Source organism: Oculina patagonica, chromosome 9, assembly GCF_052425735.1.
Source record: "Oculina patagonica isolate OP01 chromosome 9, crgOcupat, whole genome shotgun sequence".
In the NCBI taxonomy this organism is placed as follows: Eukaryota; Metazoa; Cnidaria; class Anthozoa; order Scleractinia; family Oculinidae; genus Oculina; species Oculina patagonica.
Window position 1 is genome coordinate 28,213,138 of NC_135766.1, and position 13,359 is coordinate 28,226,496.

Here is a 13,359-nt window from a genome sequence, read left to right on the forward strand (position 1 = left end):
AATGTCCGAAGTTTTCCAAAGATGTCTGAAGTATTCCGAAGACGTTCTGAACATATTCCGATCCCAGTACATGTACGTGTTTTGCTAAACACGACCTCATTCCCAACGCTTTTTTTTGTCGAAACTCTGTCATTTCGGGGAAAGTATCGCCATTTACTCATTTTACATGGAGTTTTCTTTTCTCACACTGGTTTGAGATTACATTTTTTGGAAAATGTGTCGTTTGTGGTTGTGTTAACTCACATTTTTCGACTAGGCGTGAGAAATTGGTTCGTAAGCGTGAGTTGGCGTGAGATCGAAGTTTTCAACTCGCAGGCGTGAAACTCACGCCCAAGGCGTGAGAGTTGGCAGGTATAGAACACCTAGAAGAAAAGGGTGTTTGACTTAATTTGTTGTTTGAAGTTTACATGATATGTGAATTTTGTTACAATTTGCATGTGAAACAGGATAATGAGTCACTCCCTCCCCTTGCTATATCCTTCAAGAAAAATCACAGTTACTGTCATCACTAGAATTACACTGCTGTTGTTATTAAAGCTAGTTACACAGTTAAAGCTCTAGTCAAAACATGCAGAATGTAACATGAGTATTGTTAAGTGATTTCTCTCTTTCCTCACTAGATTTTTCTGGTATACTTTTATGCTGGAATAAAGAAGATTGACATGGATTGGATGACAGGATATTCCATGACAGGACTGTCCCGTGCATGGGTGTTTGATCCATTCCGATTTTTTCTGAGCAATGAACAAATTGACCTCTTTCTTGTACACATTGGAGGGTTAATGTTTGACCTGTCAGAGGGTTTTCTTCTCGTTTTTGAAAAGACACGCCCCATTGGAATATTATTTGGTGCCATGTTCCATGGCATGAATTCCCAGATGTTTCACATCGGCATGTTCCCGTACGCCATGCTGGCCACGTTACCTTTGTTTTGTGCTTATAACTGGCCTAAGAAAGTGTTTTCATGCTTGCTGAGCTTCATCACCAAGATTTTACCATCACAAGCTGAACCTCAAGCAAGTGAACATTGTGTGTACCCAGAAGCTGTCAAGGTTCCAGAGGGTGATCGGGACAAGAGTGGTAAAACAAAGACGTCAAAGAAATGTCGAACACCAACAGCTAAGCACATGGCTGTAGTGTGTGTCATGCTTCTCTACGTTGGCGTTCAGCTGTTTCTTCCATACTCACACTTTATTACTAAGGTATGGTTACTTCAATCCCACTAAGTCACTGAATACATACATGTACATGTATAATTTGATACCACAAACAATGAGAAATTTTAAAAGGTCTACTCAAAATAAGTCCTCTCATTCATGCGTGGAAAATCTCTCAAAAAAATAGGTAGCACTGAGTTTATATGAAGGTTTGAGTATAATTTTACCCAGTTATAGGCCCCATGTATTGCCTTTCATGGTTTTAAAGGTTTTGTTTTTTTATCATTAGCTTCTTGTGCCTTTGTACACAGCAAATAATTTTTATGTAAAGCCTTTTCCATGTTGTAAAATTCCTTCCAAATATAAATGACATCTGTGTTAAAATTCTGGATGTATGCCTAAGAGTTAGTGACCAGGTTTTATGGCGTCGACAAACTTTAAACTAAAGTTGCTTATGGTTACTACACCTTGCCATTACGCCTTTAAAACTCTCTCTGATGGATCAGACTGTTTCATTGCAAAAGTGCAAAAAAACAAAAACAAAAAAAACCAGGAACATGACATATAATTTTAAAAAACTGTCGAAAAAAAGGTTCAGACTTTATGAGGCCACCTCCATAAATACATTGTCCAGCTCAAACCGAGTTTATTGAATTGTCACCCTCCCTTTAATAGCCTGTTCCACATATCATGCTGAATATTTGATTTCAGGGTTATAATGCGTGGACTCAAGGTCTGTATGGCTACTCATGGGACATGATGGTACATTCCTGGAGTACTCAACACGTCAGGGTCAAAGTCGTGGATCGAGCATCTGGAGAGGTCACTTATATAAGGCCCTCGGTAAGATTAAATGGATCAATTTAGGTTTCTGGGAAACTGCTCACCTACCCCTCCCCAAACCTAACATTAACCCTTACTTATCGCTTTGGGAAAAATGTTAGGTTTGGGGAGGGGTAGGTGAGCAGTTTCCCAGAAACCTAAATTGATCCGATTAAATTACTCTGTAATGATGCCACAGGTACTCCAAACACATGGCAAAAATAACTAAGGGTTAAACACTGCCTCTCACTCACTCACCACTCTACTCTCTCATCCACTCAGTTGGATTCAAGCATCACATCCCAAACTCATTAACAGTCTAGGATTGAGCTCTGGCTGGGGGGGGGGAGGGGGCAAGATGCACAACGCACAACCTCCCTCCATCGAGCCATCCAGGGTACTAACGGGGATCAGTAAATTGCTGGGGATACTCTTAGTTGATTCATTCTACAGAGTGGAGTGCCTGGACTGATCAACCATCGTTTTTTGTCAAACTATACTTTTGTTCACAGTGTTCTCAATAAGAACAACAGTGTCAGATAGATTGCTAAGGTTAAGCTATGATGTTTTCATAGGCGTGGTTAAGAGAGCAGCGGCAGTCACGTTGGAATTCACACCCAGACATGACCAAACAGTACATGACCTGCATGGCTGAGAAGCTCAAGGCTCGCCAGGACCTCAACATCACTGACCCGGCCATCTACCTGGATGTGTGGCGCTCCATGAACAAGCGCTTTCAACAGCGCATGGTTGATCCCAGAGTGGACATGGTCACTGCGCCATGGTCGCCATTTAAACAGACACCCTGGGTTCAGCCTTTGCTTACGGAGCTGTCTCCGTGGCGCGAGAAAATGGTCCAGATTAGGAAGGAGCTGAAGGAGAAGTCCAATTTTAGTGCCATTACATTTGTGGCTGATTTTCCAGGTCTTTTCTTGGAAAATTATGTGGTTGAAGAACTGAACTCATCGTTGACTCTGCTACACGGTAAAGGGTTAAAAATTTATTGGTTTTTGTAAAGGCTTGCGATTATTGGACAAACATTCTTAAAATACACCTAAAAAAAATTCGTAATCTTGTTACTAATGAATGAACATGTTTGACAAACAGGAGATGATCTGCAGAATTGGTCTAATTTACAAGGCATTTTGTGATTTAAACGAAACAGCACTGGGAACTGGCCTATATTTTATTCTTTTTTCAATCCCGGGAGTAATTTGTTACTAACATCTTAAAATGTCTCACATGGACCTCTTTTGTTCTACAAAAAGTTTATGTGGCATGTCGCTTACATTGTTTACTGTTTTGTGCAGCAAACATGATACACTAAGGCGCACTGTAAAATAAAAGGGTCTTGGCCTATACCACTTTCGACTTCAGGGGTGTTCCTTTGCAAGTTTCAATCCACTGTGAATACAAAATCTTACAATTCTTGTACATTTTCTAGCTTGAACCCAGCAAGATGCAAATTAAAACTTTAAGAAAAAAGAAGATTGTGAAAAGTATAGAATAACTCTGAGCTTTAATTCGCGGCTTTCACGTACGCTAATTATATTGCATCAAACTCCTATGTTATTGTTGAGCCCTGTTTTTACATATTCACCTATACTAGACCCATACTAGTACCGATAAAGACACTGAATATATGTAAAGTGAAATGGCAACTTGGATAAAGTGAAAGTAAATGAAGAAGCGTTCTCAAGTTGAATACTCGGAAAAAAGATTTTCCGAGTTCCCCCAACGGGAGTCGAACCCATAACCTTCCAGAATACCGGTTGGACGCTCTATTAAACCACTGAGCTATGGAAGACTCGTGGTGAGCGAGGTCATACACTAGGCTCTTATGTGTGACACATGTCCTGCCAACTGCAGGCTCAAATATGTCAACTTGAGAACGCTTCTTCATTTACTTTCACTTTATCCAAGTTGCCATTTCACTTTACATTTATCCACATTTATCATTTAAACATAATTACACTGAATAGAGTTAAAGATAATTCTTGTTTTCATCGACGCTGTTGTCGACTTTGCCAAAGCGACCAACTATAACCTAATGAAGCTGGGGTATAATAAAACTGTAAACGTTTTCCTCAGGTCAAGTGATGGTGGAGTTCAACAATACGAACCATACTGTACAAGTGGGTGAAGAGATTTCCATTCCGTCTAATGACACTCATGTGGTGTACACTGTGTCTGACACACCTTCATGCTGGATGTACGTGTTTACTAACATGACCGAGTGGAACAACGAAACCATAAGGAACTGGATACTACATCCGGGTAAGTTCAAAACAGGGCAATCTTTGCTTACGTCATCGTTAACACAACGAATAAAAGAAATCAATTCAATTAAAAAAACAGTAGTCATCACTTGAAAGAACGTGCAAAGTTTAGTTACAGTGCCAAAGTCGATAGCAAATGGTTCAAAATTTGCTTCAAACAATGTATTCAAAAGTTATAATTTTAGTGAGCGAGTTTTGATTGAGTGTCGTAAAACCAAAACTAAAGTAATCACTTTGGCCAATCAAAAAGAACGCAGACAATCCAGTGAGCCAAGCAAACTCGAAGCAAAATAAATACAGTTGAAAAAAAGGGCGAGAATTTTTAGCTCATCACTAAGTGTAGCAATACAAACCCAAAGCAAACGTGAATTACTTGTCGTTCGACACTCGAGTGAAAATCGCTCTATGGCACACGCTACCATAGCAGAATTCACATTTCTCGAACCTCTAGGAGAAACGGAAAATCGGGGGTTTCGAGAAACAGATGGTTCAAGTGTACCTTATTGTTACTTATTTTCGCGGGACTTGATTTTCGCGATTTGGCCAAAAAATACGCAATTAAAAAAATACAATAGAAAACGTTTGAAATAAATTTTCGCAGGTCTTTAATTTCGTGATTTTTTGAAAATCGCGAAAAAATAAAGTTCCGCAAAAATAAGTAACAACAAGGTACATTTTCTGCTCTCCGACGTCTAATTATAAAGAAAAACCCCAAAAGGCACCATGAAGCAGGATCGTCTGAACTGCTTAGTTACAGGTACGCATTGTCACAAATCAACTACGGACACGCCAGACACTTTTTAAGACATTTTTAGGAAATATTAGTAAGGGAATGCACCCCCAGGGGTATGTGCTTGGCTTGAAGTACGATGCCCCCTCCCCCCCACCTTAACACTCAGCCCAACTGTATTGGGAGTTAAAAACGTTGTTGCAGCACGTGCTGTACAGTTTGTAATAAATGTCTTTACTTTTGTTGTTCAACAGAAACGATGCCTACAAGGCAGGAAAAAATGTCAAGCAAAAACCTAACCGCGTTAGACAACTTTAAATTTTTCGCCATGGAGAAGTACTTCGTATTTCGTCAAAGTTTTATCAACATGTATTATGCACTGGCCCATTTGACTCTTGGGATTGAACAGCCATTCGAGGACATAGAGGATTACGGGGATTCTACTGAACAGGAGCCTGGGGACGAAGCAAACCAGAGTACGGATGATGGAGACACCGCACCAAATGATGACGACACAGATCACGTGCAAGGAGACCAGGAAGCACGTGATCAAGGAACTGACTCGAGGGCTCATCCACAAAGAAAAGAGCATGAAAAACAGGAACTGTAAATCGCTCATTTCTGACTCTTAGTCTCTTACGAAATCGCATTATAGGACACTTCTTCAAATTATTTAAAGTAAAAAACCTAGTCACTGAGTTAAGGAAACACTTAAAATTATTAGTTTGTTTCCTCGTTAACTTAATAGAATCCTTAATGTGCTTTATAGTTGTACGTTAAAGTTAAAACAGAGCCACGCCAAGGATGGTGCGACCTTAAAACTTCGCTTAAAGTTTTGCATAAATATTTAAATTTTGTCGCTCGTAACTGGGGCTCAGTGTTCACAAACCTTGTAATTTTTGGTTTATCTTTACCTGTTTGGTGTTTTTAACTTTAGTAAGCTATTATTAAGTGGTCTCCTTTGATGGAAGTTAAGTGGACACTGCTTTTTCGCTTTATGATATCAAAATCAGAAAGCTCAACAAAAATAGTCTAATTTTGAAGAACCCTCGGCAAATGACAGGAGGCTGTTAAGAAGCGAAGATCTCTAACGTTGGCGAGGACGCAAATGAAGTAATGATTATCAACACATCACAAAAGTTTGCTCACCTTTTCAAAAAAAAAAAACTAGAGAAAGGCAAAAATGAGATAAAAAATGCGAGGTTTGTTCATACAGTTGGATTTCTTTTAAATTATAATGATATTAAAAACATACTGAGGCGTTTGCCACTGGGCGAATCGTGGAGTTAACATTTCCCATGATTTTGATTCAAAGCGTTTGTGGTCGGCAATACTTAATTTTGCTGTTATTTTGAATAGGTCGAAAGTCCTTTATTTCATTTTACTCGAGTGCATGTCATGATGTGTACGAACAAAAAATAGCCTCACGATAAAATAAAATGTTCTTCACACTTACAATCCAGCCTGCTCATTTCTTAAAGGCGAATACGCCTTTAGTTTATTGTGCCCTAAGACAGAATAACATATTTACAAATTTATTACTTTTTCCCTTTAGTAGCTTTTCCTGCTGACAATTACTTTCTTTACATACAAAATATATTAACTATCAGGCAATGACTTGACAATATTTCGTTCAAATGTGATAGGACGCGCAGAATTTTATCAGAATGTCTCTTTTAGTGTGCAGTACAGAACTTTTCCTCAGTTGGAAACTCAATAGGTCGATTATTTAAACGAAGTTTTGATAGCGTCTAAGAAACTCGTGGTCCAAAAGGGACACGGGGATTTGGCAGATTTCTGGTCCAAACTGTTCTGTTCCCTTTGCCGACTGTACTAGCTCTATACTGCAACTTCATCTATAATGGTACTACATCGGTACTATATAATATTGGAATTACATAGTTACTATAATAGAACTACATCGGCACAATATTGGTGCCACATTGGAACTGCACTAATGCAACTTAGCATTGAGAGCACCAGTTACGAATGAAAAATCGTGTTTTGCTCAATCAAGCAAATCGTTCGTAAGAAATTAAATTTTAAGAATTTTTTTTTTTCGTAAAGCCTCGAAAGAAAAAGCCGGAACAGATGACCACAAAATTAAGTCTTTCGAGAAAATCTCTCTGTTATGCAGAATGTCGAAGGGGTTTCGACATGTCAAAACGTATATAATTTGCCGGTGACAGACTTTTGCTAAAATAATTTTGTTGAAAAAAGACTAAACTAAATATAAAAGTTCTTTTGTTGGACGTAGTTGAAGTCAAGAAATTATACACATCTAAAATAGTTGAGCTGTAAATGGTCAGATATGTCGAAAACCTGAAGAATAATCGCTGCAAAGGTTTGATAAGTTCCCGAACGCAGATAATTCCTACAGTTTGACCTGCTTTTACAGTTTATCCACGGAACCTAACACAGCTAGCAGTCTGTTCGTCAAATTCCTGATCCAAGACCAACACACAGAATGATAACGGATGAGTAATCTTTTACAGCTTCCTTCTGGAACTCGGGTGCTGTTCCTAAATGAATTAAAAACGTCTGAATAATTTTCCTGCTGCCGGAATGATAGAGGTCTGGGCGCTAGCTGTTGGTCTTCTTTGACGATTTCTTGAGTTTGCTGTAACACGCATGACACACGCGGACAGGGGCATGGATACCAAGGCGGGTCACCTCGGATTCATAACTGCTACATCTAAAAAGGAAGAAAAGAAAAATATAATATAACTAGTCAATCTTGTTAAACCACAATCTTGAACAAAACTGTTCAAACACTTAGCAAATTTCCACTATGTTAGCTAAGAGAGTTCAGTTTTGCAACACCCCTCCCCCCATTTCAATATTGTTAATGCTTAAGTGTTTTTAAAAACAAAGCCTGTCGAACCGCAAACCTCAAGAAACAACATTGAGTATAGGGCAAGAGGACCTGCAAGCGGGTTAAAATAGTTTATCCCCAGGACATTTGTGAAAAATTCGTGAAATGCGTTTATTTCAACTAGTTTCGTCCAAGATTGCAGTCAATGTAGTGGAGCCAGTCAGATGAAAAACCAGTCAAAGAAGTAAATAAGACAAATTGGCAAAACCAGTCAGAGAACTGGTAAAACCAGTCGAAGTAAAACCAGTCAGAGAAGTCAATCTAGTATAACCCGTCAATAAAACAGTTGAAGAAAGAAAACCAGTCAGTCTTGTAAAACCAGTCGAAGAAGTAAATCAAGTCAACGTTCTGTGTGATGACTCTGGTCACGTGATACCTTGCACAGAACACCTTCCCACAATCCCTGCAGTGATGACGTCTCTCAATGAACTTGAACTTGATCCCGCAGCTCGAGCAAAGGTCGGCAAATTCATCCTTGACCCAGTGATCCGCCATACGACCTGCAGAAAAAAACGTAAATATACAAGTCAGGCGAGGCAAAGTATTGCTGGTTTTCACTATTAGGCCACGAAAAAGTAAAAAGTGACCATTCCATAAATCAAGAATTTGAAAAATCAAAAAATATTGATAGATAATCTTCTTGTCCGAATCTCGTCTGTGCGGTCTTCCGTACTCGAGGCATGCATCACTGATAATGGTAAACACAAGATTTGTAGAGCTCAGTACTGAAACGTCAGATTTGTGTCCCTCAGAGGGGCTGGACTACAGCTTGAGTCAACAGAACCATCTCTTGGTCAGAAATTAGCTTACAATACTCGCTCTTCAAACCTTTGCGTCAAAAGTATAAGAACAGTTCAAGTTGTTGACAGATAGACAGATGGAAATAACTGCGTATCCTATGGATTTTCATACGTATTTCCCAGTACGATCAGTCCATACCTGCAGCATCTGTCACAGACCAGCTGTAGATTCGCCCGCGAAAATCTCCAACCAATAACTTACGATGATCCCTACAAGCAAATGGAAGACAATTAGAAATAAAACGTCACAGAAATGTCTGTCCATCCATCAGTCAGTACAGCCGTCTGTCCGTCTGTCTGTCAGTCAGTCAGTGGGTCGGTTGGATGTCTGGTCAGTTGCCTGGTCGCTCCTTGACTGGCTCAGTGGATCGGTCGGTCAGTCATTTGGTTGGTCAGACGATCTGTCTGTCTCTCGGTCGCTCGTTCAATCGGTCAGTCTGTTGGTCTGTCAGTTAACTGTCAGTCAATTAGCGAAGATTCAAACATAAATAGATGGCGCCAGTAGGGATAAGGAACTGCTTTGAGAAGAAAATCAAAACTTGTTATGTGGTTCTTATAAACCAGTAGTTTTTAAAGTCGACTTACTTTGACACAAGCAAAGAGGTAATTGCTGCTGGAGCAGCGTTATCTTCCCTGGCAAAAGCTGTGTGCATTGTCAGCTTATGCCTGAGTACCAAACGTCTTCTCCACACTGAAAATAACAAAAATCAACAAAATGAGAATAAGCTATCTCGAAGAGATATGATGCTAAGTGCATGAACACTACAAGCAACATTTACATTTTTTTTACATGGGATCACTATCATTATATGCCTAATCTGACATCGATCACAAAGATTCCAACTGGAAAAACAATAACAACAACAAAAAAACAACAAACAGCAGCAGCAAGGACAATAACAGTAACCACCACCACCACAACAACAACAACAACAACAGTACAGTAAGAACAATAGTAACAAATTTACAACATAAACAACAACAACACAAACAACAACACCAGCATCACTTCCCCACAATACCTCGACCGCAGTCAAAGGTTCTAATTTTCACTGTTCAAAGATCGATACTTTAACGGTATTCTGATGGTTAACTAATTTTTTTTTGAGTTTTACTAAAAAGTTCTACGTGTTTTAAAACAGGTACCTTGTGTAGGGTAAATACGGATTTGTCGGCGCCATTTGTCAAAGCATTCGGTTTGATTGTGGAGCGTTTAAAAAGCAAAAAATACTCGCTCATTCGAGAAAATGAAAATATATTTACACACAGCAACTATTTTATTAATCCTTGCACTTTAATATAAACGAAATTCCCCGAAATAGAAAGAAGAACTGCCTGAGACGTTTGACGGCGACACAATACCAACAACAACAATACGAGAACAAGAACAAGAACAAGAACCAAACAGTTTTGATAACTGAAAACAACGTCAGAGTACCTGGTTTGGGTAAGTCTCCTTTCTCGTTTCCCTTGTGATGAATAATAACATAATCTTCATCTATACTTTCATCACGCAAATTAGGTGTCACGTGAGGTCTTTTTTCTACTCCTTCACTCTTCCCACTATCCTCTGCAGCCGTAACCGTCACGTGATCGCCGCTTTTTTCCTCAGAAGTTTCGTCACTAGACAATTTAGCACGAGGTTCTGCTTGTTCAGAGATGACAGCTGACTGGTTGGATTGTGGGCTCTGATCGACTGATGCTTTGTCACTTCCCGTAGGAGAGGAGTCTGGAGATAGCTGCGGTTGCGAAGAAGAATACTGAGTCCCAGTCCCTTGTGACTCGTCCCGGACTCCAGCTGCACTATCGACTTGTTTGCTCTTTGGAGTCGAGCCATCACTTTTAGGCGATAGCGGCAGGAGGCTTCGCCGGCGATTTTTTGCTGCTTCGTCGAAGAATTCGATTCCCCAAAACTGCAATGAAAGAATGGACGAAGCAAAATGTGACACTTCTTACTTGCAAAAAGGAGCTAAGTCGCGGAGATTTCGCGGATTTTTGGTCTTTAACTCTTCTGAAATTAGCAAAATGTCGCTTACCCGTACAACACCGTCCATCGACCCTGTAAGGATTACATTTTCTTCATCCCATTCAGAGAGCTACAAAATAATCAAAATAATAATACCAATTAATTTTTAAAAGATTACCTCAGAGATTGTCAAATATGGCCGTGTTTTGAAACTTTTGAAGGACTCTTCAATAGAACTAAGTTGTGCAAAAATCTCATCCATAGGAGGTTCGGTTTCCAAAATTTGACGGTCAGAAATATTTCTTAGCAACAAATTGGTGTTTAAGAAGGAGACTTGAGTTGTTCAAAAGTTGTTCACTTTTGGCCTTTAACCCTTAAATGAATTCCCTGTTGTGATTGGAATTTGATTTCTCTACAATATTAGTATTTTATCAAGCGGACAAGCGATTAGCCTGCGTCGCAGACGTAAACTAACCCCGGCTAGTAAGGCTAGTAAGGACTTAACCAAGGGTTTAGTTTCGTCTGCGGCGCAGGCTAACAAGCGATAAGAATCAAGAAAACCATTAACTCTTGTAGCACCAAGTTCTCACAACTAACATTAAAAGACAACTAGTTAGGAGAATTGATGGTTGTGTGAGTACCTCTGACATGGCACAGCACTGAATGTGATTGTTATTTTGTAGTGAAGTGTTTTCTTTAGCAATCAGCTGTCCGTTCACAGACCACACGTAAAGATAAGTCCCTGCACACGTGGCGATATCTCCCTGGAAAAAGGAAAAACAAAACAAATAAAAAACTTGCGAGAGGATATCATTACGTAAAGTAAGCGCTTTTTTCACCGATCATTGACATATCTGAATTCAGGGTGAGTATGATGTAACTCAGGGGAAAAATTGTGCCGGAGGTGGGAGGTACTCGAAAATGATATATGGGGAGGCCACGTTCCGAGGTCTAAACCCTTACATTTTGTATACCATTTTCAGCAGAAAAGAAACCCTTCCGTATACCAACGACAGGAAAATGGTACCCCTTTTCACATACCTACAGAAGGGTCACTGCATCTCTGTTCCTAATTTCTTTCTTGGATAACCCCTTAAAATACTTAAATGAATCGACCATTCGGTGGGTCTTTTCGAGATATTTTGAAAGTTACTTTTAAATACCTTAATGATAGTTTTCCCTACCCTTTGTATACTCCAACTCGTGAAGTCCTTCTCCTTTATTTACCTACAGCCAGAAAAGGGCACCCCTTTGGAGCGGAGCCTCCCCGTATAGGCCATTATAGGGATTACCCCCCCCCCCCTCCCCGGGCAGATAATATTGTGTTTGAGCACTCCTTGGTGTACTAAATGTTATAAAACTCCCAACAAATTCTCATTTTCATTCTTTCTTTTTCCAGTACGGTATTTTCATTTTCACACTCTGCTCTTAAAAGTAACATATACTGAAAAATGTAACTGTTATTAAAAAGCTTTGGTTAACAAGTGCATTCGACATTATCTGCATTTCTTTCACATTTCACATATTTCTTGGGCATTGTTAGTGTCCAATCACTCAAGGATTAAAAACGTTGCGTGACCATAGAAAAACGGCGGGAAAGGAGACAAGAATATGTCACGATAGTGTGTTCTGAACTTAGAACAGTTAACTTACCGTTAGATCGTTGATAGCTATAGCAGTGATTGGTGCCATGTGCTGTGACAACTGCCTGACATACGTCAGCTTACTCAAGTCCCACACTATGCACGTCTTGTCCTGCAAGATTGATCAAAAGCAATTTTCTCCTTATAGTATCGATTCATATTCTATCACAAAGGCAATGAGAATTTACCAAATGATCAACATTGGAAATTGGTTTGATAGTTGAAGCAATTCTCCTAACTAGTACTGTAAGAAATATGTGGAGACCATTTAAGAGAATTTTTATGCTGAGCACAGAACTTCAAACGTTAAAATCAATTACAGAGCGCTTAATTTAAGCCCGTGCCAAACGAGGAAGAGAATTGATGAGAGTTCACCCTCGCTCTCGTTGGCCTGAAACTCTCATGCACTTTCATCGACTCTCCTGCGCTTTTATCGACTTTGAACGTGCTCAAATTTTTCATGAGAGGCGATGAGAGTTTTCTCTCGTTTGGCCCGAGTTGATGATAGTCGATGAGTGGAAGAAAACTCTCATGAGAGTCAACTCTCATCAACTCTCATCCTCGTTTGGCCTGGGCTTAAACAAGAGCCTCTCCATATATACTGCGTTCGCTATGTCGGGAAATTTTTCTGGTTTGTTTTTCTTTTTTTTTTTGAAAAAAAAAAAAGTTTAAAGTATCGTAAAAATTCTTACCTCAGAACCGCTGACAATAAGATTGTATGCCGTGGACACCGCTAAACACGTGACAGACGCGTGATGCCCGTACAACACCTGTCAATAGAAAATTCATTCGAGTTATTGAAAGAATGTGTGGCAAAAGATGGTGTGCATACTGGCAGGGGAAGGGTGAGGAGAGTTTTACGGCGGTCAAACGCAAAATATCTAACGCCACTACCGGTTTTTGCCGCCTCAAACTTTGTAAGAATTTGAAGGAAAAATGTGCCAGGCTTTGTAAAACAAAAGAGCAGTGGTAAAAAAAATCGGTTAACTAGGCAACCTTGTTCCCAAAGGCCGCGATTCTCCTAGTCTGTGCCGAGGATTGGGGCCTCTGGGCTAGTCTGAAAAACCGCCAAAAACACGGCTAAATC

At 39.7% G+C, this 13,359-nt stretch overlaps 2 protein-coding genes across 5 annotated transcripts in view; one reads left to right on the top strand and one right to left on the bottom strand.

Moving 5' to 3' along the window:
• The window catches only part of LOC144664670 (vitamin K-dependent gamma-carboxylase-like), a 171,972-nt gene that overhangs the window by 3,488 nt on the left and 155,125 nt on the right, over window positions 1-13,359 (top strand). Inside the window, exons 5-9 of the mRNA XM_078525850.1 lie at window positions 621-1,202; window positions 1,869-2,000; window positions 2,555-2,963; window positions 4,071-4,256; window positions 5,243-6,674. Of these exons, the coding sequence (XP_078381976.1) occupies window positions 621-1,202; window positions 1,869-2,000; window positions 2,555-2,963; window positions 4,071-4,256; window positions 5,243-5,598 (1,665 nt within the window). The 3' untranslated portion in view covers window positions 5,599-6,674. The remainder of the gene's footprint in view (window positions 1-620; window positions 1,203-1,868; window positions 2,001-2,554; window positions 2,964-4,070; window positions 4,257-5,242; window positions 6,675-13,359) is intronic.
• Window positions 6,457-13,359, bottom strand: part of LOC144664604 (WD repeat and FYVE domain-containing protein 3-like) — an 80,313-nt gene continuing 73,410 nt past the window's right edge. For all 4 annotated transcript variants that reach the window (XM_078525723.1, XM_078525724.1, XM_078525725.1 and 1 more), the window contains exons 57-65: window positions 12,965-13,042; window positions 12,283-12,384; window positions 11,271-11,393; window positions 10,700-10,759; window positions 10,102-10,576; window positions 9,249-9,354; window positions 8,803-8,873; window positions 8,240-8,363; window positions 6,457-7,683 (exon numbers count right to left, since the gene is read on the bottom strand). In XM_078525723.1, coding sequence (XP_078381849.1) covers window positions 7,572-7,683; window positions 8,240-8,363; window positions 8,803-8,873; window positions 9,249-9,354; window positions 10,102-10,576; window positions 10,700-10,759; window positions 11,271-11,393; window positions 12,283-12,384; window positions 12,965-13,042 — 1,251 coding nt within the window. In that variant the 3' untranslated portion in view covers window positions 6,457-7,571. The remainder of the gene's footprint in view (window positions 7,684-8,239; window positions 8,364-8,802; window positions 8,874-9,248; window positions 9,355-10,101; window positions 10,577-10,699; window positions 10,760-11,270; window positions 11,394-12,282; window positions 12,385-12,964; window positions 13,043-13,359) is intronic.